Source organism: Pongo abelii, chromosome 20 (assembly GCF_028885655.2).
Source record: "Pongo abelii isolate AG06213 chromosome 20, NHGRI_mPonAbe1-v2.0_pri, whole genome shotgun sequence".
Taxonomy (NCBI): Eukaryota; Metazoa; Chordata; class Mammalia; order Primates; family Hominidae; genus Pongo; species Pongo abelii.
The window spans coordinates 23,813,954-23,839,678 of NC_072005.2; the positions used below are offsets into that span (position 1 = coordinate 23,813,954).

Here is a 25,725-nt window from a genome sequence, read left to right on the forward strand (position 1 = left end):
CTAAGTAATCATTCCATACACTTAAAACAAACTCTCTGACAGAGGAAAAAACAATCTTATTTATGATAGCATAAAATAATCCATTTTAGAACAAATTTAATTAAGCAGCTCATAAATCTTTTTTTTTTTTTTTTTGAGACACAGTCTTGCTCTGTCACCCAAGCTGGAGTGCAGTGGCACAATCTCGGCTCACTGCAATCTCCACCTCCCGGGTTCAAGCAATTCTCCTGCCTCAGCCTCCCGAGTAGCTGGGATTACAGGTGCCTGCCACCACGCCCAGCTAATTTTTGTATTTTTAGTAGAGACGGGGTTTCACCATCTCACTGGTCTTGAACTCCTGACCTCGCGATCCACCCACCTCGACCTCGTGATCCACCCGCCTCGGCCTCCCAAAGTGCTGGGATTACAGGCGTGAGCCACCATGCCAGGCCAAGAGCTCATAAATCTTTTAAATGAAAGATATATCAATAAAAAAATTAGAGACGACACAAATAAATTTAAAAATATTTTATTTCTATTGAAAGAATAAGAATTGTGAAAATGCCATATTATCCAAAGTGATCTCTAGATTCAATAAACTCCCTATCAAAATTCCAGATGGGATGCAACGCAAAAAGAGAACTTAAAAATAGTTTAGGCCAGGCATGGTGGCACACGCCTGTATTCCCAGCACTTTGGGAAGGCAAGGTGGGCAGATAACCTGAGGTCAGGAGTTTGAGACCAGCCTGGCCAACATGATGAAACTTCATCTTTACTAAAAATACAAAGTATTAGCTGGGTACGGTGGTGTATGCCTGTAACCCCAGCTGCTCAGGAAGCTGAGGCAGGAGAATCACTTGAACCTGTGAGGCGGAGGTTGCAGTGAGCTGAGATTGTGCCATTGCACTCCAACTTTGGCAACAAAAGCAAAGCTGCCTCTCAAATAAAATAATATGAAACAAAATAAAATAGTTTAACAGAGTATCTCAAAATTACGCAGATATTTATCTGTCCACAAAAACAAGAAGTCAGATTGTGCCCTCTTTTATATGCCATGAACAGTGCTTTGGCTGTCACTGTAAACTTCAAGGAAGATCATTGAAGGGAAAGTAGAATTCTTAGAGATTTTATAAGCATAAGCAGAAGAGAAGATGGCCCTATGTGAGAGTGTAATTTTTAAACAATTTCAGGCTTCCCAGAAACTATTTCCTTAGGAATACAGCTTCCCAAATCGCTTTAAAGACTTACTTTCTTCTTGACTTTGGACCTCTCATCCATGTCGTCTGTTGTATTCACTCTCACCTACCTGGGGGTTCATCCACCATCTGATGTTGCTTCATATTCCAGGGCTCTTTTCCTTGCTCCAGACAGGTGATCAGGTCTGGCTTAGAGAAAGCAATACCTGTTTTATTAAAAATAACTAACACAAATCTTGTTCATATTCTCCAATTACCAACTTAGTAATGCGCTCAGTAAAAAGGATATAATAGATTATTCTAATAAATTTATCCCAATATACTAATTTATAACAGAAATTTTAAAATATTTAGAAAATATTTTAATTTTGTAGGTTCTTAATTTCAGTGCCTGGCACTACTGAATAAAAAATTGGTGAAGCAGATAGATTTTAAGGTGTGAATAACAATATTTTATGCCACTAAGCTTCTGAAATTACCACTAATCTAAAATGAAGGACACAGATCAGCTCAGGAATATGGAAAGTTCAGGTCAAGATGAAACATCTTGAAGAATTTTTTTCTAAACAGACAACTCCCAGGATTTTCTTGATAACAGAAATATGAAAGCATAATTACCAGAAAACATTCTACAAAGAGAAATGAAATTTTTATTTTATATTGAGGAATTTTGTATTAAAGTTATCGTCACCCAGGAAGACCAGGTTTCTGTAGTTCTCTAACATCACATTCCTATATAAATTCTGCTGTGCAGTGTCCAGACATTGCCACTCCTCCAGAGACAATTCTATGGCCACATCCCTAAATGTCAACAGTCCCTGAAAAACACACACAAACACACATATTTACAAAGTGGCTATGAATAGAATTTTTATTTGACACAAGGTAAAATCAGAAAGTGAATAGAACCGGTTCTGACTTAAAAGAATGACTGAAATTTTCCAATAAAATAATTGTCAACACACAAACGTTTTCTAATGTATTCTCTAACTCTGAGAAAATAGACTGGCATAATATCCACAACCTCAGTGTATGTATGATACTTGTCTGAATGATAAAGTGTAAAATTGAGGGCATATCACTAACATGTACATTTTTGAATGCTATATTTACATAATAGAGAATTAGTTGTGTACATTTTTCAGAAGAAAAAACATAGTTTATATATTTCAGACAAAATAGACATGTTGAGTTAGAAGTTACCACTCAAATTTTAATGTGTACAATAAACTGGACATCTTATTAAAGCAGATTATTTTTTCAGGAGATCTGAAATAAAGTCTGAGGGGCCAGGCTCTACCAAGCTCACCAGTAATGCCAATGTTTTGACACCAAAAGACTATTTTGTCAAACATCCAGTAAGTGGAAGAGCCTGTGTGTGTGTGGTTTTTTGTTTTTTTTTCAGTTTTTCTGGCCTGTAAACAAAGATAAGAGTTTCATTTACCAAAGAAAGATAAATGCAAAGAAAACCTTAAAAAAAAAAAAAAACAGCAGCTACCAGATTAAATGTGATGGTTTATGCACATCAGCTGCATAAAAATACTTAATGAAGAGAAAAATAACTCTATAGTGAACAAATCTGTAAGAGAGCTTATTAAGTGAGTTATTAATATCAACTGCACTAGGAAAAGTTTTTATAGTGTGCTGATCCACCCAGAAGGACACAGCATCACTACTGAGATATGGCCCCTACTAAATTACAGTCTGAATTTAACCATAAGAAAACATCATTTTTATGGTAAGTACAAGATACAGGTATCTTCCATGTTCTACAATTTCTTTTTTTTTTTTTGAGAGTCTCGCTGTCGCCCAGGCTGGAGTGCAGTGGCATGATCTGAGCTCACTGCGAGCTCTGCCTCCCGGGTTCACGCCTTTCTCCTGCCTCAGCCTCCCGAGTAGCTGGGACTACAGGCGCTGGCCACCAAGCTAACTTTTTGTATTTTTAGTAGAGACGGGGTTTCACCGTGTTAGCCAGGATGGTCTTGATCTCCTCCCCTCGTGATCCGCCCGCCTCGGCCTCCCACTGTGCTGGGATTACAGGCGTGAGCCACTGTGCCCGGCCTATGTTCTAACATTTTTAATAGTGATTTTAAGTAGTTCTTCTTTTAGCACCCTAATAAGCAGTTATCGCCTGATATTTTTTCAGAACTTTCCAGGTAATAAATGCCATCCTACTTAAATGAGCATTTTCTAAACCGTTTAATGCATAGATTTTGAATACAGTATAAGAAATTCTCCTTCAAATGTTTAGCTAGCTTAAGTTTCTTTGCCCTACTGTTCCCTGTTTTCAAGGCCAGACTTTCTTACTCTGTATGTTCCCCCTGCCCTGGGAAACAACCTTCTCCCAGTTTTTATCTATGGAGCCCACATTCCAAATCTACTACCAAATCTGTGAATTACCCCTCCCATCGCAATGGCTACTTCCGCCGAAACTGATCTTCCTGCCTTCCCAACGGTATAACTGCATTCCTGCATTTTTCAAGTTGGTCAACTGGGTTTAGTTTAGATTATGCAATCCAACTCCAGCCAGTGGAGGCAGGACACAGTAACAAGAAAAAGCTGCATCAGAGGTAATAAAAACCCCCTACTTTCCTTTGTTCATGTGCACCCTCCTGCAGCGCAAGCTTTAATTTCCACATCAGAGTTATTAACTTGGTTTTTGAAACTAAAACTAAGTGCTAGAAACATTCAGCAAAATTACTCAAACACAGTGTTCATGTAACGGAAGAACATTTTAAGGCGCTTGCACTTTATACCTCAAAGAATAGCAAAAGTATTTATTCCTTTCAGACAATAAATGTATTATTTTATTATTTGTATTAAAACTCATGTAGGAAACAATTAGTCGGCCAGGTGCTGTGGCTCACATCTGTAATTTCAGCACTTTGGGAGGCTGAGGTGGGTGGATGACCTGAAGTCAGGAGTTCGAGACCAGCCTGGCTAACATGGTGAAATCCCCATCTCTACTAAAAATACAAAATTAGCCGGGCATGGTGGTGGAAGCCTGTAATTCAATCTACTCGGGAGGCTGAGGCAGGAGAATCGCTTGAACCAGGGAGGTAGAGGCTGCAGTGAGCCGAGATTGCACCATTGCACTCTACCTTCAGCAACAAGAGCAAAACTCCATTTCAAAAAAAAAAAAAAAAAAAATTAGTCACTTGGGAACACTTATAGGAGGCACCAATTTTCAGCACATAAAATTTAGCATTAAACTCAAAAATCAAAATAACAGGATATAGGGCCGGGCATGGTGGCTCACACCTGTAATCCCAGCACTTTGGGAGATCGAGGTGGATGGATCACTTGAAACCAGGAGTTCAAGACCAGCCTAACATGGTGAAAATCCATCTCTGCTAAAAACACAAAACTTAGCCAGGTGTGGTGGCACATGCTTGTAGTGCCAGCTACTCAGGAGGCTGAGGCAGGAGAATCACTTGAACCTGGGAAGCGAAAGTGGCAGTGAGCTGAGATTGCACTCCAGCCTGGACATCATTGTGAGACTCTATCTTAAAAATAAAACAAACACACATACAAAAAAAACAAGATATAGAACAAAGATATTCACTGTCAAAAATTTACCCTGCTAACAAAAGGAACTGAAGTTTTCAGGAATCTATGTAACTAACCAGTTACCAACCACATTTTGTGTATGTGTGTGTGTGTGTGTGTGTGTGTGTAAATATATTCATTGTCTACAGCTGAAATTGAAGAGAAATTTTACTTTGTTTTCTTCCTTGGTAGCTACCATTCTAAAAGCTAGATGGAATTCTGTATGAAATTACTCTGCCATAAAAGCACACATCTGAGAAAATTTCTAAACTCTCTCTGAGAAAGAAAAAGGTAAGTGAAAATTTTCAACAAAATGTATTATTAGATATTAATGTTTTTAAGACTCACCTGCCAGGTGTGGTGGCTCACGCCTGTAATCCCAGCACTTTGGGAGGCTGAGAAGGGTGAATCATCTGAGGTCAGGAGTTCGAGACCAGCCTGACCAACATGGAGAAACCGTCTTTACTAAAAATATAAAAAATTAGCCGGGTGTGGCGGCATATGCCTGATCCCAGCTACTCGGGAGGCTGAGGCAAGAGAATCACTTGAACCCAGGAGGTGGAGGTTGTGGTGAGCCAAGATGGTGCCATTGCACTCCAGCCTGGGCAACAAGAGCGAAACTGTCTCAATTTAAAAAAAAAAAGACTCACCTTTTTCATGCTCTTTGTAAATATTTTGTTACCTTTCAAGCTCTACTACTAAAATGCAATATACAATTAAAAAAAAACAGCTCGGCACAGTGGCTAACACCTATAATCTCAGCACTTTGGAAGGCCCAGGCAGGTGAGTCACTTGAGGCCAGAAGTTTGAGACCAACCTGGCTAACATGGTGAAATTCTGACTCTACTAAATATACAAAAACTAGCAGGGAGTGGTGGTGAACACCTGTACTCCCAGCTACTTGGGAGGCTGAAGCATCACCTGAACTCGGGATTTAGAGGTTTCAGTGAGCCGAGATGGCACCACTTCACTCCAGCCTGGGTGACAGAGGAAAACTCTGTCTTAAAAAATAAATAAATAAACCTCAGGTAAAATAAGGGAATAAATCTTTTCAGGGTACAGATACGTCTTATTCATGTGTCATGTCAGGCCATTCAGTTACTTGAGAGATTGTCCCACCCACCCTGCTCATTTAAGTGCTCAATAACCCCCTCTCGGGAGACTCTGAACTATGACCCAGAGAGTGCCTCAGGCACATTTTACTCTGCAAGTTCTTACACCATCTCAATGGAGTCAGCTTTTTGCGGTTTGGTGGTTTTCTTGTCTTTGGAGTGCTGATTCTTTTTCCAGAATTTTTTTACTGTTTTTCTTGTACTATTTTTCTGTCCCCTAAAGGAATCCAGGACACAGAAATTATATTTCTCCTCAATACTGGTATCTGATTGGCTGACCAGCAATGAGTCTCCAAGAAATGAAAGTTGGGTTAGGTGAAGACAATATTAATGTCTCAAGAGGTTAACTTTGAAAAGAAAAAAAAAAAAAAGTACACCAGGAAATGCCTCTTAGCCTGAGGGCATCCATGTGTGCACTTGAGAAGCTACACTCGATACCTCAGGTTGTCCTATGAGCGAATAAGCCCCAGAGGTGATATTCACTAGACACTCTAGCAGACATAGTTATGATAGGTATCGTGGTTTATCCCCATACAGTACTGAAATCCAGGTCCAAGAAAACCTGAAGGGTGACTGAAAACACATCATCCTATAATGTTTCTAAAAGAAAAAAAACTTGACCCAAAAACATTCTGATAAGATATCTGTGTCAAGGGAAAATAGAAGAAAAAAAACCCACAGAGATATTTTACAATAGTGTCAAATTATTCTTTGCTTAACTCTCATAGGAAATATGTACAAAAAAAAAATCTTTTTAAATGTGCCATCAAATGCTTTGTCAAAAAACAATTAGCCAGGTGCGGTGGCTCAGGTCTGTAATCCCAGCTCTTTGGGAGGCAGAGGCAGGTGGACTTCTTGAAGCCAGAAGTTCAAGACCAGCCTGGCCAATATAGTGAAATCCCATCTCTACTAAAAATACAAAAATTAGCCAGGCATGCTGGTGAGTGCCTGTAATTCCAGCTACTTGAGAGACTGAGACAAGAGAATCGTTTGAGCCCAGGAGGTGGAGGCTGCAGTGAGCCTAGATTGAGCCACTGCACTCCAGCCTGGGCAACAGAGCAAGGTTCTATCTCAAAAGTTAAAAAAAAAAATTAATTAAAATAGGTATTAAAATGTATACTAAATGACAAATTGTTGATAAAGTGAATTAGGGAGGGGAAATTGGCATTTGGGAATGTCAGATGAAACTGAAAATTTAGTATTTTACTGCAAGCCAGAGTCAGACTGGAGGAATAAGGGATGAGGAGTGGACTTGAGGCCCTGCTTGAGACACGTGTGAAAATTTCAGAAAAAAAAATTAGTCCCCTGTGGAGTGTGAAAATAATTAAGTGGCAGGAAATTAGATTGAGGTGGCTCTAGTCCCCGGATTTCTACTTCAAAAAAAAAAAAAAATTCTAAACTCAAGAGCATTTTTTGGTAAATAACTACATTGGAGGAAACAAATTCAGGCTTAACCAACTATAAACTGCCAATTAAGCTGATTACATAACCAGAATATTTAGACCTTGATTGTAAAAATTAAGAAACTATGCTGGGTGCAGTGGCTCACGCCTGTAATCCCAGCACTTTGGAAGGCCGAGGTGGGTGGATCATCTGAGGTCAGGAGTTCGAGACCAGCCTGACCAACATGGTGAAGCCCCGTCTCTACAAAACATAAATAAAAAAATGGCCAAATGTGGTGGCGAGCGCCTGTAGTCCCAACTACTAGCGAGGCTGAGGCAGAAAAAACGCTTGAACCTGAGAGGCGGGGATTGGGGTGAGCCACTGCACTCCAGCCTGAGTAACAGAGTGAGACTTTGTCTCAAAAAATAGAAAATCAGAACAAAACAGCAACAACAAAGAAACTACATAACCATACCAAGACAATTCCTGAATTTGGTTTTCTTATAAAAATCTTTCCTTCAGGCGCCTTCCATGGATTGCAAATTACAAACCACAGCAGGGTGCTGCTCAACAATTTTTGAATCACCCTTTGATTAAGTTATTTAACGTTTTCGTGGTGACACCCATACATTTCTAACAGAAAAAAAGGGCCTGGGAATCCCACGGACAAAAACTCTTCCCATTCATGAACTTGCGCCCCGGGTCAGGATTCTGCCCTGACCTTCCACCCGTGGTACTTGCACAATCTGGGAGAGACGCAGGGCTGCAGGTCCAGAGCTGCCCAGAGAGGGCTCCAGGCCAGGACACGGTCACTGCGCAGGGAAGAGACAGGCCGTCTGGGGGGCCCGGCTGTCAGTGCAGCCGCCATCTTATGGCTGAAGGGGACTGAGGCCGAGCTGGGCAAGGAGAACTCCGGGCGCAGATTGTGGAGCTGACCGCGGGGAGGCCTGAGTCCCATCACAACCGCTTCCCACCGGTTCCAACCAGGCTCGTCCCTTCTCTCGGGATGGGACCTGGCACTTTCACCATTTCTAGGTTTCCAGGGGGGTCCTCCTGTCTTAGTTGTGAATCTCCAATACCCGCAGGTCACAGGGCCACAGAGGCTGGGCCTCTAAAAACAGAAGACACAGACCAATCAGGACGACACCAGGAGCAACGACTGCAGCCAGAGACAGAGGCCCAGCCAAATACCGGAAGCCGCCCTGTTCGCTCCAGCTGTGTGTCTGATTGGACAGTTCTCAGGACAGCGTCCCTGATTGGATAACGTTTAAGACCCCGCCTTCTCAGGCCCTGAGTGATAGAAGATGTGATCAGAGGTTGGACTGAAAGAAGAAAGATTGACAGCCTAAGTTGTAGCCTTTTCAGGCAAGGCTTCCTCCCTGAGCTGAGCCAGGCCCATCCCAGAGCACGGGAAAATTCTATCTCTTCTTTGCTGTCTCTTTTTTTCAATGTATCCAAAATGTAAACTTTTTTTTTTTGATACAGAGTTTTGCTCTTGTTTCCCAGGCTGGAGTGCAATGGCACGATCTCGGCTCACTGCAACTTTCGCCTCCTGGGATTAAGCGATTCTGCTGCCTCAGCCTCCAGAGTAGCTGGGACTACAGGTGCAGACCACCACACCTGGCTAATTTTTGTATTTTTAGTAGAGACGGGGTTTCTCCATGTTAGCCAGGCTGGTTTCGGCCTTCTGATCTCAGGAGATCCACCCGCCTTAGCCTCCCAAAGTGCTGGGATTACAGGGGTGATTCACCACATCCGTGGACTCGATATTATCTTTAAAGCAAAATTAGGAATACCTCTGCTCTCCACATATTGGGATATCTGGACAGTCCTAAGTCTGGTTCTGCTTAGTAAACATTAATTCGTTCCCTTAACCGTAAACATCTAGATACTAGGAACGTCTAACTTGCTGAGAATGCAGCCCAGCAAGTCTCAGCAGCATTTTCCTAGCCCTCTCTCAAAATGGAGTCGCTCTGGTATAAATGCTTCTGACATATTTTCCCCTTGTTTTACAAGAGGACCCTTAATCCTAAGAGTTGCAGAGAGACAAAGATTCACCTTCTGTAAATTTTTCAGGCTGAATAGGGGCGATGATATTCCTAACTGTTGGGGCCTCCTGCATTCAGGGTAGAGAGAAACTCAGACAGTGTTGGTATAGTGAAGGTCATTCATAACTTCAAGTTCCAAAAAAAGGTGATTACTGGAAGACTAATAAATGTCCAATTTAAGAAAGCATTTAGTGAGCTTGTCTTGCATTTCTACACAAAGAGTAAAACCACAGTATATTTCACAACAGCAAAGCAAAATTAGTAAAATTATCCCAGGTAAACTAAACAGGAAAGCTCTGCAAGAAGTGGGCAGTTGTTGGAACCAAGCTGATATGTGGTTGACTGATAGTGCATAAATGGCAGAGATATGAGTGCCTAAAACTTTTATAGCCTGGGTAATATTATGTGAATAGTCTGGAGCATACACACAACATTTGGTTTTGATCAAAGCACAGGTTTCCTTTTGGGTCTCTGTTAAAATGTCTACATACCCAACAGTTTGTTTGATTATGTAGAGAGGTTGAAGTCTGTGCTCACTCAGTAAATAAGTTACTCTGCATGATTCCAACTTATACCCAAAAGTAGAATGGCAATCTATATCTTTATGTTACCCATCCCTTGCATTTCTTCTGAACAGGAGTCAGAGGTCACTGGCTCATGGAAATAAACAGGATCAGTCTCTTGTGTTCTGCCAGCTTGTAGGACTTCATAAGAGACAGGTTTAATTTGAGATAAGTGGACCCAGCTGTTTATTCCCAGAATTTTAACCGCAGTTGGGTTACTAAAGAGAGCTTGATAAGGTCCCTTCCATTTTGGGGAAACTTGATCTGCTGGGGATCCTTCTTTCCAAGTTTTTAATAGGACCCAATTTCCTGACTGGGTTATAACAAGATTATCTTCCTTAGTTGGGAAAGGGAGTCTTTGATTTTCATATTCAGAGTGTGTTTTGTACTTGTCACATAATTCTGTAGCTTGAAAGTATCTGTGTCTATTAGAAGGTATGTAGCTGAGAAAGGCCTTGCATACATTATTTCAAAAGAGCTGAGCTGCAGATTTCCCTTAGTGGCCACTGGAACCTGTAATAAGGCTACAGATAGTAAAGACAGCGAGGTCTTTGATGTTTCTTGGCATAGCATAGCAAGAGTCATCTTTTGAGTTTGATTAGCTCTTTTTACTTTCACTGAAGACTGTGGCCTTCATGCTGAGTGAAGGCATTACTAAATTTCTACGGCTCAAGATATGTTCTGTGTAATTGTCACTGTGAAAGATAGGCCTTTATCTCTCTGTAAGCTCTTAGGCAGCCCAAATCTAGGAATTATTTCTTTTTCTTTTCTTTCTTTCTTTTTTTTTTTTTTATTGAGACGGATTTTCTCTCTTGTTGCCCAGGCTGGAGTGCAGTGACATGATCTTAGCTCACTGCAACCTCCGCCTCCCTAGTTCAAACAATTCTCCTGTCTCAGCCTCCTGAGTAGCTGGGATTAGAGGGGACCGCCACCATGCCTGGCTAATATTTTATATTTTTAGTAGAGACAGGGGTTTCATCATGTTGGCCAGGCTGGTCTCCAACTCGTGACCTCAGGTGATCCACCCGCGCCTTGGCCTCCCAAAGTGCAGGGATTACAGGCATAAGCCACCATGCCAGGTGAAATTATTTCTTTTAGTAGGAATTTAGGAACCTCAATTGCCTTTTCAGACGGGGTAGGAAAAGCCTTGATCCAAACAGTAAAGGTGTCAGTGAATACTAATAAATATTTAAACCCTTTACATGGGAGCATCTGAGTATAGTCTATTTGCCATCTTCACCGTGGTACATTCCTCTATGCTGAACAGGCCTTACTAAAGGAGGAGATAAACATTGGTCATTTGGGTTATTCCAGGCACATAGTTCACAGGCTCGAGTTACCGGGTTTACTGTTTTAAGTAATCCTTTTTCTATAAAAGGCCAACATTAATTGAAACAGGGAATCTCTTCCCAAATTAACAGAGTCATACAAATGTTTAACTATTTTTCACTGATTAGCACCTCACATCAACAGTTTATCAGGAGTGTCTAACAAACTGCCTGATATTTCAATAAACGTCCCCCTATCATCCACTGGTGTCCTTTAGCTTCTAGGACTCCTTGTACTTGGTGTGGGTTTAAACCTCAGGGTGTTGTTTTAAAGCCAGTTTATTGCCTTTATCTACCAAAAGAGAAGCTGCTGTGACTGCCCTGAGGCATCCAGGCATGACAAGAAAGTTATGTAAGAAAACCAAAGTCTCTAAAAAACAGCTTAGAGAATAGATAAAATGGCATCTATGGGCTTGTCAATCTATCCCTGTGACCATACAGTTTTGGGGCAACAGAAACCCATTATAATGGGTCAAAACAGAGTAAGCAGTACAGAAGAAAGTTTATATATATATATATATTTTTTTTTTTTGAGATAGAGTCTTGCTCTGTTTCTTAGGTGGAGTGCAGTGGCACAATCTCGGCTTACTGCAACCTCTACCTCTCGGGTTCAAGCAATTTCTGTCTTTTTTTTGCATTTTTATTAGAGATGGGGATTCACCATGTTGACCAGGCTAGTCTTGAACTCCTGAACTCAAGTTATCCGCCCACCTTGGCCTCCCAATGTACTAGAATTACAGGTGTGAGTCACATTGGCTGGTGAAAGTTAATATTCTTACCTGCAATGGCGAAGGTTACCAAGGCTTCTCCAGATAATATGGCTAGTTGTCTGATTGGAGCTTTGGTGGAAGGTCTCAGGCCCCGTCACTCTTGGGCACTTGCCTGGCTATTTCACTCATCATTAGTTTGGGTGCTGATGGCTCTCTACAGAACACTAGATTATCCCTCTTCCAATGGCCAGTTTTCTTACAGTGTGCACCCTGATTTATGCCCAAGGCACAGTGACTCGGATGCCCAGCTTTGGTCTTCCCATCTTTCAGTTTCCATTGTTCAGGCCAAGACTCAGGAGGCAGCCCCATGTGGGAGGTTAGCTTAAGGTTGCAACCAAGAGCTGCAACTTGTGGGAGGTCCTTCTTGCTATATTTGCTTCCTCTACTTTTTTCCTGTTATTAAAAACTAAAAATGCCATATCCAAAGCTGTTCCATAGAAGTTTGGGGACCCACAGCTGCTTTTACTAGTTTTCTATGGATATCAGGGGCAGACTGGGTTATAAAATGGATTCCCAGAAGGGTTTATCTTTTCCTTGAGGCAGGATCACTGTTAGTATATCTCCTGATTGCCTCAACTAAACACTATTGAAACAGAGCTGGATTCTCATCTTTGCCCTGAGAAACTTTGTTAACCTTTTCACTTTTAACAGGCTATTTCATGCCTTTCTTCATCTCTTCCAAAAAACAAGTGACCATATGATCTCTTCTCCCAAGTCCTCACTGCCCCTGTGATAGTTCCACTCTAGAACTTGATCTGGAACTGCTATACCTCCTGTCTGATATATATTATGGTTCTGGTTGTGAGCAAATATCTCATCTGCATGGGTCCTAGCTGTCCTGAAAATGCATTGTTTCTTTTCCACTGTATAACACAGAGACAACAAAACATACAGATCCTGCCAAGTTAAACTAGAGATCAAAGTTAACTTCTCAAGCTCATCTGTGAATTTTCCTGAATCTTCAGAGAAATAACCAAACTTGTCTTATATAGAGCCAAACCAGACATAGAAAAGGGGACATGTCCTCTCACAGGTCTTTTTCTCCATTTGCAACCTCTCTAAGTGGACAAACATTTCCCTTTGGAGGTTGATAGGCAGCTCCACTATGAGTAGTACTCACTGAGCTCAGTTCTTCAAGGAGCGGTGGGTATAGAGTGGGACTAGATGGGTAAGGAAGAGGGATGAAGGGTCCTCAATAGAACTTTCAGGTAGACTACAGGTAGAAAAGATGGACACAACTGAACCTTTAGAGCTGACAGAAAGAGGTTCTGTTTCACTCAAAAATGCCCACTGAACCAAGTGGTGGGGGGGCTTGCAATAAAGGACCAGCTTGTCTGTCTAAATTTTTTTTCTTCTACTTCTCTCAGGAAACATGTCCGTGCCTGCTGCAGGGTTCCATTCTGACTGAGCAGCAAAAATGCTTGAACATGAAGTATTTTATCCCATTTTCCCTACCACTTACAGAACAAATCGAGTTGAACTATAGTATAAGTACCCATTAGAGGCAATTTTTCTTGTATCTTTCTGAAATTGTTTGCTGCTTTTCCATGCAGATCATCCTTAAGAAAGTGCACAATCTTAGCCCAATCTGCAATCTCTGTTCCTGAGGTTTTAGTAACATGATGTTTCTCTTTTGTTGTAGACAGCACTGAAGATGAGTTTTCAACCCAGAGAACAGAATGACAAAAGGTCAAGATGTGCTTGAAAAAGCTGGTGAGGGGCATTGGGTCAGGAAAGGCCAGGCTGTCTAAGCATTCAGAGACCTCTGTGCAACTGTCCTTGCAATTAGAAGCCAGGCCCCAAAAACCTTCCCACTGCATGTGTCTTTGACCTGTGCTAGGTCCTGCTGTTGATTAGTGTTCCCTACCGAGCAGTTAACTTATAGTTTGAGTATTCACACCCAGGAGAATGTTCCAGGCCAACCCTCAGTCAACTTAAAATAATCAAAAAGGTTAAAATGTAATCTGAAGTAAATTTACACAAGGTCTGATATTGAGTATGGCCACCAGGAAAACAAATTTAAGTTGCCCTGGATATGTATTTCAATTAGCAGCCATTCAAAGCAAGTCTTTTCAAAAAAATGAGAAGGCAGTTCCTAAGTTATTAACCAAGAATTCATATTTAAATGCATAAGCTATTGATTGGCTATATATATTCTTTTGTTTTACAAATTCCAGAAATAATGGATGAGACTGCTAGTCAGAAACAAAATATCTATAAACAATTGCCCCTAATCCCAGCATTCTGGGAGGCCTAAATGGGCGGATCACCTGAGTTCAGCAGTTGGAGACCAGCCTGGCCAAAATGGTAAAACCCCATCTCTACTAAAAATACAAAAATTAGCTGGATGTGGTTTCATGTGCCTGTAATCCCAGCTACTTGTGAGGCTGAGGCAGAAGAATCATTTGAACTCAGGAGGCAGAGTTTGCAATGAACCAAGATCATGCCACTGCAGTCCAGCCTGGGTGACAAAGTGAGACTTCATCTCAAACAAATACTTAAAAAAAGAATTGCCCCTGTGTAAAGTTCCACACTTTCATCTCTCTGGTCTTGATAAATTGTGCAGACCTTACAGAGCTGAGACTGCTCTGAGCTATTTTTATTTTCACTTCCTTGCTCAGGACACATGAACTATTAACAATAAAGAATTTACATAAGAATCTTGGCAAGCCACAAGAATAATGCCTGGAGGTGACCTCCAGGAACCTGGCTGTCACCTTTTTTTCCCACCCTACCCTCCACTCCTCTTACACACACACACACCCTGGATCACAAGGCCAACAAATCCACTCCATCAGCCACTGGGAGAGAAGCCACAGAAGAACCCAGAACCACTGCATGGCCCCCTTGGACTGCCCTAGAATGAACAGCCATTCTTAGCATTCAGGAGCTGTTTATTCCCATCTTCACACTACACTAAATAACTTTCAAGATTCACAAGATAAACTGGCTGAAAGCTGATGCTTGAAACATCCCACATCCCCCAGGAGCTCAGTGCTGCAGTCTCAGGTACAAACCTGCCCATCAGCCATTCAAACGAAACAATTGTTATCAAGAAACCAGAGTCCCTGCAATGGTCCATTAATTTGGAAAGTTTATTTTGCCATAATTAAGTAGGAGCCTGTGACACAGCCTCAGGAGGCCCTGATGAAATGTTCCCAGGGTGGTTGGGGTACAGTTTCTTATACATTTTAGGAAGTCATGAGACATCAATCAATATGTTTAAGATGTACATTGGTTTAGTAAGGTATGATGGGAAAACTTGAGGTTGGGGCTTCCACATCATAAGTAGATAAGAGAAAAAAGAATAAATTTATATGAGCCCTTGATAAGTCTCCCACTGAATACACAATTTAGCCTGGCTCAGTGAATCTGCATTTTTATACTAACAATAGAGCACAGGAAGTAAGCAGATATGCATTTGTCTCAGGTGAGCCTCAGAGGGATGACTTTGAGTTCTGTCCATCATCTACTCAGTAGAAATATTCTTGTGAGCAAATTTTGAGGTAGGTATATAGCTTTTTTATCTGCATAGCTATCTTATTTAAGAATAAAATAGAAGACAGGTTTGCTTGACATAGTTTCCAGCTTGACTTTTCTATTGGATTAGTAATTTTGACATCCTGAGATTTATTTTTCTTTCACAGCGGGGAACTTTTTATTATCAAGTGTATCTGTTTAAACTTGACAGAATAAAACAATGTATCTATTCAGAAGTAACAAATAGAGTTTAATGGAAAACTTATAAAACAAGTATAACTATTTGTCTTTATAATCTTTCAGAATAGCCCATTTTAGGTCTTCCATTTCTTATTCATTATAGTTAAAAGAAAATTTTTTCATAATGTTATAGTTGATCTCTATGTCAGAGGCATTAAAACCAGGGTGACTCCATCTTAAATAGTATCAGGTAAAATGAGGCTGAGACCTATTGGGCTGCATCCTCAGGTTAGGCATTCTTAGTCACAGGATGAGATAGGAGGTCAGCACAACTTACATTGTATTTAGCAATATGTCACAATCTTCCCTGTAAGCAGGATGCAGGCACAATAGAGGAGACACATATTTAGGTCATGGATGCAGAGATATGTCACAAAGTCCCCAGGGGCAGGGTCAAGAAAGGAGCTTTCTATCCCCTAGGTGTTGAGCCCACCAATATATCACAATACCCAAAATATGTGAGACCCATCCCCCCAAAAAATAAAGAGAATCGCATCACCAAGGTGCTGGGTCAGGTGATATGTTGCAATTGCCCTTTGTGGCAGACTCCAGCCATAAGAAGAGAGTCACAACACCTAAGTGATAAAATGATATTTCATAATACCCTTCTGAAAACAGTCCATGCAGAATTCTCATATTATGTAGGTGCTTGTTTCAGCCATACATCACAATGCACAATGTGTGCAGAGACCAGGCAAAAAAATGAGTGACATCTTGGGCAGAGCCAAAGCAGTAAACGAGAGTCACATCACCTAGGTTCTGGGTACAGAAATGTCACAGTACCCTCTGAGGAAAGAGCCCTGGCAGAAAAGTCACATCACCTAAGTGAGAGACCCAGAGATATGTCACAATGCACCCTGTGAGTAGGGCTCAGAAAGAAGAGAAAGATCACATAACCTATGAGCTGGACCCAGCTACATATCACAACCACCTTAGTGGCCAGGGCCAAAGCATGAGAAGAATCACATCATGTAAGTACTTGACCAAGTGATATGTCACAACCTTCACTGTGGACAGGCCCCAGGAAAGAGAGTAGAGTCACATCATCTAGGTGATGGGCCCAGAGATATGTCACAATAACTTCTGTGGACAGGGACCAGACAGAAGAATGACATAGCCTGTATGCTGATCTCAGGGATAAGTCACTCTTTTTTATGGCAGCATGGCCATGAGAGGAAAGGAGAATCACATCTTCTAATTGCTGCCCCCAGAGATATGTCACAATCTCTCCTATAGGCCAAACCCAAGTAAAAGAGTCATAGCACTAAGATGGTAGGTTCATAGATATGTCACTATGCCTGCTGTGAGCAGAGTTTCAACAGACAGCTCACATTACCTTGTTCAGTCCAGCAGTAAGTCATGATCTACGTTGTGAGCAGAACCTATTTAGAAGAGTCACTTCAGCTAGGTGCTGGGACCAGTAAGAGGAAAAAAATCATTTATGTGTGAAGGTACCTGGTAGAAAAAGAGAGTCACATTACCTCAGTGATTGGTACAGAGGTGGGTCATAATGCTTCCTGTAGGCAGGACCCAGCAAGGAGAGTTACATCACCTGGATGTTGGACATAGCAATATGTCACAATAATCCATAATTGCAGGGCACAATCAGAAAAGTCACATAACCAGGGTGTGGGTCTCAGTCACATGTCACAAAGCCCTCCGTGGGCAGTGTCAAGGCTTATGTACAGTCACACCACCTAGGTGTTTGGTCCAGCGATGTGCCACAATCCAATCTATAGGCTGGGCACTAGGCAAGAGAATCAAATCACTCAGGTGCTGGTCAGAGGTGTATTTCACAATTACAGTTGCAGTAAATGTAGGGAAAAATTAACAATCCTGCACATGTCCCATTTCTAGGTATTAGAATCAACACCCTTTGTAAGTTGAGTTTGAGTACATCAGTTACAATCTCAATAGTGGAGTGAATACGTGTATAAAAGTCTCAATCTTTGCTGTGAACTGTGTCCCCTTAGTGAAGTCAAAGCCTCACTGGTATGTTGAATCTTGGTCTGAGACTCATCAACCCACATATAGACTGAATCCATGTGTGAGAGTCAATTTTTCAACTTTTGGCTACCTCTAGGTGTGAGAATCACAACTTCAACAGTGAGCTGTGTTCATGTGGAAAGATGACAATCTTTAGAGTTTGCTGGGTGTGCATATAAGTATCACAATGTCACCTGTGATGGACCTCATTATAAAACTCTCTGTACCACCCGAGGTATTTATACAATATGCATGATAGTCACAATTTTCTCTGAGACTTTTTCCTAGTATGGACTCATAATTGTACCTGTGGAATTAAGCCCATGTATGAGATTCAACATCTCTCCAAGTAGCTGGGTCCAGAGAGGAGAGTGTTCACCTGCCTATGACCTGGGTTTAGAAATGAGTCACCCTGTGAACTGTGATGGCATGATCACATATGACAGTCAGCATTTTTACTGTGGACTGCATTCACCTGTGAAATTCAGGATCTCTCCAGTGAGCATGACATGCTCTGTACCATCCAAACACTTTATAAAAAATGTGAAAGAATAGTAATCCTCTATGATGTTATTATCTAGAGAAGACTCAGGAATACACCCATTTCTCCAAGTTTAGTTACAAGTGCCAGTATCTCTCCTTTTGGCTGATTCATGGTATTAGTGTCAACATCACAACTGTGACCTTGGCTAAAGCATGTGTCACAACCCAAACTGTGAATAGAAAGAAAACAGGAGAGTAACATCACCTGGGTGCTGGGACAGAAATATGTTACAATTTTTTTAGGGCAGGGACCAAGAAGAAAGTCATATCACCTGGTTGCCTGGCCAGGGTTATGTTACAATTCTCTTCCAAAAGCAAGGCACAGAAAGCAAAGTCACATTACCTGGGTACTGGGCTCAGCTATATGTCACAATTTTCTCTGCAGTTAAGACCTGGGTACAAGAAAATCACCACCTAGTTGCTGAACTCAGAGGCATGCCACAATCTTCTGTGTGGGCATGGTGCAGATGGAAGAGGAGAGTCACACCTCCAAAGTAATGGATGAAGAGATATGTCACAAGGCCTCTTGTAGGCAGACCCCAAGCAAGAGCCTTTCACCCATTTGGTTTGACCCAGCAATATACACAGGGCCTTGTATTGGTTTGACCAAAATACACAGGGCCGATTTGAAAGATGAGAGTGATAAGGCCTGGCAAAATGGCTGACACCTGTAATTTCAATACTTTGGGAGGCTGAGGTGGGCAGATTTCTTGAGGTCAGGGGTTCGAGACCAGCCTGGCCAACATGGTGAAACCCCGTCTCTACTAAAAATACAAAAATTAGCCAGTTGTGAGTGTGCACGCCTGTAATCCCAGCTACTCAGAAGGCTGAGGCAGGAGAATCACTTGAACCTGGGAGACGGAGTTTGCAGTGAGCCAAGATGATGCTACTGCACTACAGCCTGGGCAACAGTGTGAGACTCCATCTCAAAAAAAAAGAGAGAAGAGGGATATCACTCGATGCTGGGTCCAGTGATGTCACAATCCCCCCTTTATGCAGGGCTCAAGTAGAAAAGGACAGTTAAATCACCTAGGTGATAAAATATGTCATAATTCCCTTATCAGAAGGGCTCATGGGGGAGAGTCACATCACCTAGGTGTTGGACACAGCCATACTTCAATATATACAATTTTAAATATACACAATATACAATTTGTATATTGAAATACGATTGGGTCCAACACCTAGCTGATGTGACTCTCCTGCATAAGCCCTGCTAATAGGGAAAATATGACATGTTATTTTATTTATCACCTAAGTGATGTAACTCTTCTTTCTGACCTGAACCCTGTAGAAGGAGAGCAGAGTCACATCACCAAGATGCTGGGCCCAGTGATATATCACAATCCCTCCTTGGGCAGAGCTGAAGCACTAGAAAAGAGTAACATCAGCTTATTTCTAGGTCAATAAAATATGGGACAAAACTTCCTAAAAAACAAAAGGCCCATGCAGCAGTCTACCTAATTTAGAGCTTCAGAGATATGTCAAAATGCCCTATGTGGGTGAGGTTCAGGTCGAAGAGAAATGTCACATAACCTAGGGCCTTCACTTAGTTATATGTCACAATCACCCCAGTGGGAAATGCCCAGGCATGGGAAAATGTTAGGTAGGTGCTGAGACAAGTGATCTGTCATAATCCCCACTGTTGACAGGTCTCAGAGACAAAAAAAAAAAAGTCATAGAATCTAGTTTAGCGGGCCAGGGACATTCACTATGTCTTCTGTAGACAGTTATGAGACAGAAAAATTACATCACCTGTATACTGTGCCTAGGGATTAGTCACTCTCCCTTCTGTGGTCAGGACCCAGGCAGGAGCAAAGAGTAACATCATGTCGGTGCTTGGCCCAGATATGTTACAATGTCTCCTATGGAAAAGCCCATGTAAAAGTGGAGAGTAACATCAAATAGATGATGGGTCCAGGAATATGGCAAAATGCCTCCTGTAGCCAGGGTCTAGGTAGGAGATTCACATCACCTGGGTGTTAGACCCGGCAATATGTTACAATAGCCCATGTGGGCAAGGCACAGAAAGGACAAACACATTACCTGGGTGCAGGGACCAGTGATATGTCACAATGCCCTCTTTGGCAGAACCAAGGCATGAGTACAGGGTCACATCATCAACATACTTGTTCCAACAATATGTCCCAATCCCATCTGTGCACTGGCCCCAGGCAGGACAGTCAAATCACTCAGGCTATGTGCAGAGACATGTTTCACAATCACACATGCAGAAAGGCTCAGAGATAACATGAATAATTTTTCACATATTTCCATTCTAGGTATGAAAGTCAAGACCATTTGGAGGTTGGGTCTGAGTACACAAATCGCAATCTCAATGTGGATGGATTCCTGAATAAGAGCTTCAATGTCTCCTTCAGACTGGGTCTTCTCAGTAAAATCATAGCCTCAGAGTTGTGCTGAATCTTGGTCTGAATTACCAGCCCAGATGTGGACCAGATCCACATATGAGACTCAATGTTTTCCACTGCCTCCAGGGTTGAGATTCAGAACTTCAGAAGTAGGTTGTGCTTATCTAAAAGCATGGCATAGTTACTGTTGACTGGTTTTGAGTACCTGTATCACAATGTCCCCAGTGTGCTGGGCCATGTAAGGGCATTCAATGTATTACCTGAGGGCTTTATTGCCAGGTGTGTCCCACTGATTCTGGTCTATGGATTAAATGAGTACTCAGACAGAGGTATGCAGTGTAAGAGCAGCTAGGGGAATGTCCGGCTTTAGTAACCAAAGTGCAGCCCCAAAAAGCTGGAGCCACTTGCTTTTTTCAGTGCAGGCACAATGCCAAAAACCTGGAGCCAACACAACCTGCAGGTAATTAATATTTATTGTTCCCCTTTCAGGGAATGTCATGCACGCAAATGATCAAAGGTCAATTCCTGATCAACATAAGTAAATAAGCCTGTTTAAGATAAATTCTTCCATACTCCCTTGTACCTACTGCTTGCCCTCTGTCTCAGGGTTATGGAACAGCTGCCTTCAGCTATTCTCCCCTGGGGCTGTGCAGGACCTTCCAACATTTCAGAAAATTTGCATTCTTTCCCTATAGCTTTTCCACCACTCTGACCAATCTCCCACATCTCCCCTTTTTCTTTTTTTTTGCATCAGGTTTTGTTGATTGAAGCATACAGATGTGAGCAGCGACAGGTTTGACTGGTGCAGCGGTTACAGCTCATGTTCCAGCTTTGCATCCTAGAAACAGTAAATAACATAAGACAAACATGAATATAATCAATATTATTCTTTTCCAATCAAGGATTGATATGTAGTGTTACTTGGCACCTCAGTCCAATGTGTGCCATTACTAAGGGACCCCACGGGGGGTATGTCAATACCTCCCAGCCAATTGGTCATGTTATCAGAGGCTGGGAAGGGGATATCTGCCCAAGTAAAAGGGGGTAAGAAAGGCAGATCTAGAAGATGGGCCCAATAGTGTAATAGCAGGTATGGGCTGCAGGCAAAGAGAGAGAATAAGAAGAATCTGTATTCTATAAGAGTTGCAACGTACAATAAAAAACATAGCAAGGAACTAATTATCTGGAGTGAATGGTATCTGTGTCTGAAGAGATTTGCTCAGCCTCCTGAGTTGTCTTCTTCAGCATTCCCCAGGTAATGTTTGGGGCCTATGTCATCAAAGGAAGCCACATCAGCCAGGGTTGCAGGTTCTGCATGGTCATTTCCTTTATTTCTGGTACCAGGTTGGGCCCTAGCCATGCCGTGGTAAGTTTTGATGCATCATGCTGGAATCCAAAGAGAACCTAAGGGGGTGTGAACACGAGCATATCCTCTTCCCCACTTTAGCAAATCATTTGGACCACACCATACATTACTATTTACCTCTTTCCATAAAACTGAAGGTTTTATACTTTGAGAGGTTTTTGCAAAGTGCTTTTCTATGGCTGATTGAAATGTAGCATATGATTGAAATGTAGTGGACCTAGGTGCTAGGTCCACTGATCTGTCACAATCTTTTTTTCTTTTTTTTTTTTTTTTTGGCAATGCTCAAGCAGAATAGAAAAGTCACATCACCAAGATAATGAACAAAAACATGTGTTAGAATATTTCTGTGTGAGAGCCCATGCAGGAAAGTCACATCACTCTGTTGTTGGATCCAGAGATAACATTGTAATACATGACACATGCAGGTCTCAGGCAGGAGAGGAGAGTAACATCACTTAGGTGCATGGTGCACCTAAATTCACATCACAATTTCTCCTTAAGCACACCCCAAGCAGTACCAGAGAGTCACATCACCTAGGTTCTTGGTCCAGCAGTATTTCACAATACCCCTGAGGGGAGAGCCTAGGCAAAAAAGTCACATTACCTACGTGAGAAGCCTACAGATATGTCACAATGTCCCTTGTGGGTAGGGCTCATAAACAAGAGAACAGACATAGCCTAGGTGCTGGGTTTAGCTTTATGTTCCAATTACCCCAGTGGGAAGAAGCCAAGAATGAGGAAGAATCACATCATATAGGAGCTATGTCACGTGGCATATCACAATTCCCACTGTGGACATACCCCAGAAGAAAAGAGTCACATCGTCTTGGTGGGAGGCCCAAACATATGTCACAGTGACTCCTGTGTGCAGGGACCAGGCAGAATAATCACACCACTGTTTTACTTGTCCCAGCAATAAGTCACTCTCTATTCTGTGGGCATGGCCCAGGCAGAAGAGGAATGTCACATCACATAGGTATAAAGGGCATTTACCTGAGCTTTTTCCATAGGAGAGATTGTAAGGGGTCAAGAAATATGTCACAATGCTCTCTGTGGTGAGGGTTCAGGCAGAGGACTCACATCATCTTAGTACTGGGCCCAGTAGTATGTCTCAATGCCTTCTAAGGGCACAGCCAAAGCAAAAAAAGTAATATCACCTTACTGTTAGGCACAGTCATGTCTCATAATCTCTTTTGTGAACAGAAACTTAAAAAAAGAAAAGTGTCGACCGGGTGCAATGGCTCATCCCTGTAATCCCAGCACTTTGAGAGGCCAAGGCAGATCACCTGAGGTTGGAAGTTCGAGACCAGCCCGACCAACATGGAGAAACTCTGTCTCTACTAGAAACACAAAATTATTTGGGCATGGTGGCACCTGCCTTTAATCCCAGCTACTTGGGAGGCTGAAGTAGGAGAATCGCTTGAACCCGGGAGGCAGAGGTTGTAGTGAGCTGAGACCACACCATAGAACTCCAGCCTGAGCAAGAAGAGTGAAACTCCATCAAAAAAAAAAAAAAAAAAAAGGAAAGAAAAGTGTCATATCAGCTAGGTGCTGGGCCCAACAATATGTCCCAATACCCTCAGTGATTGGGGAACAGGCAGGAAAAATAAGTCACATTTCCAGGGTGATTGGAAAGATGTATGTTACAATGCCCTCTGTAGACAGGTCCAGGATGAAGCGTTACCTCACCTGGCTGATGGACTTAGCAATATGTCACAATGGCCTATGTAGGTAGGGCACAAGGCATGAGAGTCACATAACCAAAGTGTGAGGCCCAGCAATATGTCACAATAAACATGTGGGCAGCACCAAGGCCAAAGAGGAGACTCACATCACCTTGGTGCAAGGTTCAGCAATATGTCACAATAACCTCTGTGGGCTTTATCAAGGCAGAATAGAGTCTGGTTCCAGTGATATGTCACTGTGAGCTGGGCCCAGGCAAGAGAGTCAAACTATTCAGATGCTGGGCCAAGGTGCATGTCACAATCACACCTGTAGGAAGGTCCTGTGATGACATTAACAATAACACACATGTCCTGAGTGAAGGGATGAGAGTCAACACCTCCTGCATTTTGGGTGTAAATACAGGAGTCAGTCTCAATGGTGGATTGGATTTGTGCATGAGCCTCAATTTCTCTTGCAAACTCTGTGCCTTAAAGTTACAGCCACAAAGGTGCACTGAATCTTGGTTAAAGAGTCACCAACCCAACTGTGAAAAGAATCTGAGTCCATTTTCCAACATTCAACTGCCTCCAAAAGTAAGATTCAGAACCTCAAAGGTGGGTTGTATTCATTTAAGTGGATGACAATCTTTGCTATTAACTAGGTATGAATATGAGTGTCACAATCTCACCTGTGTGCTCAGCCTTGCCAGGACACTGTATCACCTGGGTGCTTTATGTGGTATGCAGAAGGGTTGCAATCTGCTCTGAGACCTTTGTACTTCTATGGATCCATAATCTTATGTGGTCCTAAGTCTAACTATGAGAGTCAACATCTCTCAAATTGCCGAGATCCAGACAGGAGAGTCTTCCAATGAGCTGGGTTTGGAAATGAGCCAGCATTTCACCTGGGCATGGTGGCTCACACCTGTAATCCCAACAGTTTGGGAAGCTGAGGTGGGCAGATCACCTGACGTCAGGAGTTCAAGACCAACCTGACCAACATGGAGAAACCCCGCCTCTACTAAAAATACAAAAAAAAAGAAAAAAAAATTATCCAGCTGTGGGGGCACATGCCTGTAATCCCACCTAGTCAGGAGGCTGAGACAGGAGAATTGCTTGAACGTGGGAGGCAGAGGTTGCAGTGAGCAGAGATCACACCATTGCACTCCAGCCTGGGCAACAAGAGGGAAACTCCATGTTAAAAAAAAAAAAAAGAGTCAGCATCTCCACTGGCCAGATGTTCAGATATGAGAGTCACAGTTTCAACTGTGGACTGGATCTGCATGTGAGAATCATGACCTCATCAGTGGGCTTTGTCTATGTGTGAGGGTGACAATTCTAAAAATTGGCAGAATGTGCTTATAAGAAACTTGATCTTTAGGCCAGGCATGGTGGCTCACACCTGTAATCCCAGCACTTTGGGAGGCCAAGGCGGACAGATCATGATGTCAGGAGATTGAGACCATCCTGGCTAACATGGTGAAACCACATCTCTACTGAAAATATAAAATATTAGCCATGTGTGGTGGCACGCACTTGTAGTCCCAGCTACTCAGGAGGCTGAGCCAGGAGAATCACTTGAACCCATGGGGTGGAAGTTGCAGTGAGCTAAGATGGCACCACTGCACTCCAGCTTGGGTGACACAGCAAGACTCTGTCTCAAAGAAAAAAAAAGAAAAAAGAAACAAAACATGATCTAACCTGCTTAGCAGCCCTAACCAGGACCGAGGCAGGAGCCTCCCATTTTAGAAGTCTGGCTCAGTGAAATGTCATAGTACCCAATATGCAGTTCTCAGGCAGAACAGAAGAGTCACATGACCTAAGTTCTTGTTCCAGTGATATGCCACAATCTTGCCTTTTGGCAGGGACCAGGGAGAAGAGAGCAGTCACATCACATATGTGATGAATAAACATATATGTCCTAATACCTCCATGTACAGAGAAAATGCAGGACAGCTGCATCAGCTATTTGCTGAACCCAGTGATAATATCAAAATATACAATTTATGCAGGGCCCAGGCAGGAGAAGAGAGTATCATCACCTACGTGTCAGGCACAGTGATACATTACAATACCTTCTTGAGAGTCCAAGCAGTGGAGAAGAGCCATATCACCTAGATGCCGAGTCAAAAAATATGTCGGCCAG

At 42.3% G+C, this 25,725-nt stretch overlaps 1 protein-coding gene across 1 annotated transcript in view; it reads right to left on the reverse strand.

Annotated features, from left to right (window-relative positions):
- LOC100452052 (zinc finger protein 91) overlaps window positions 1–25,725 on the reverse strand; it is a 275,196-nt gene that overhangs the window by 138,584 nt on the left and 110,887 nt on the right. Inside the window, exon 2 of the mRNA XM_054539977.2 lies at window positions 1,867–1,993. Within this exon, the coding sequence (XP_054395952.2) occupies window positions 1,867–1,993 (127 nt within the window). The remainder of the gene's footprint in view (window positions 1–1,866; window positions 1,994–25,725) is intronic.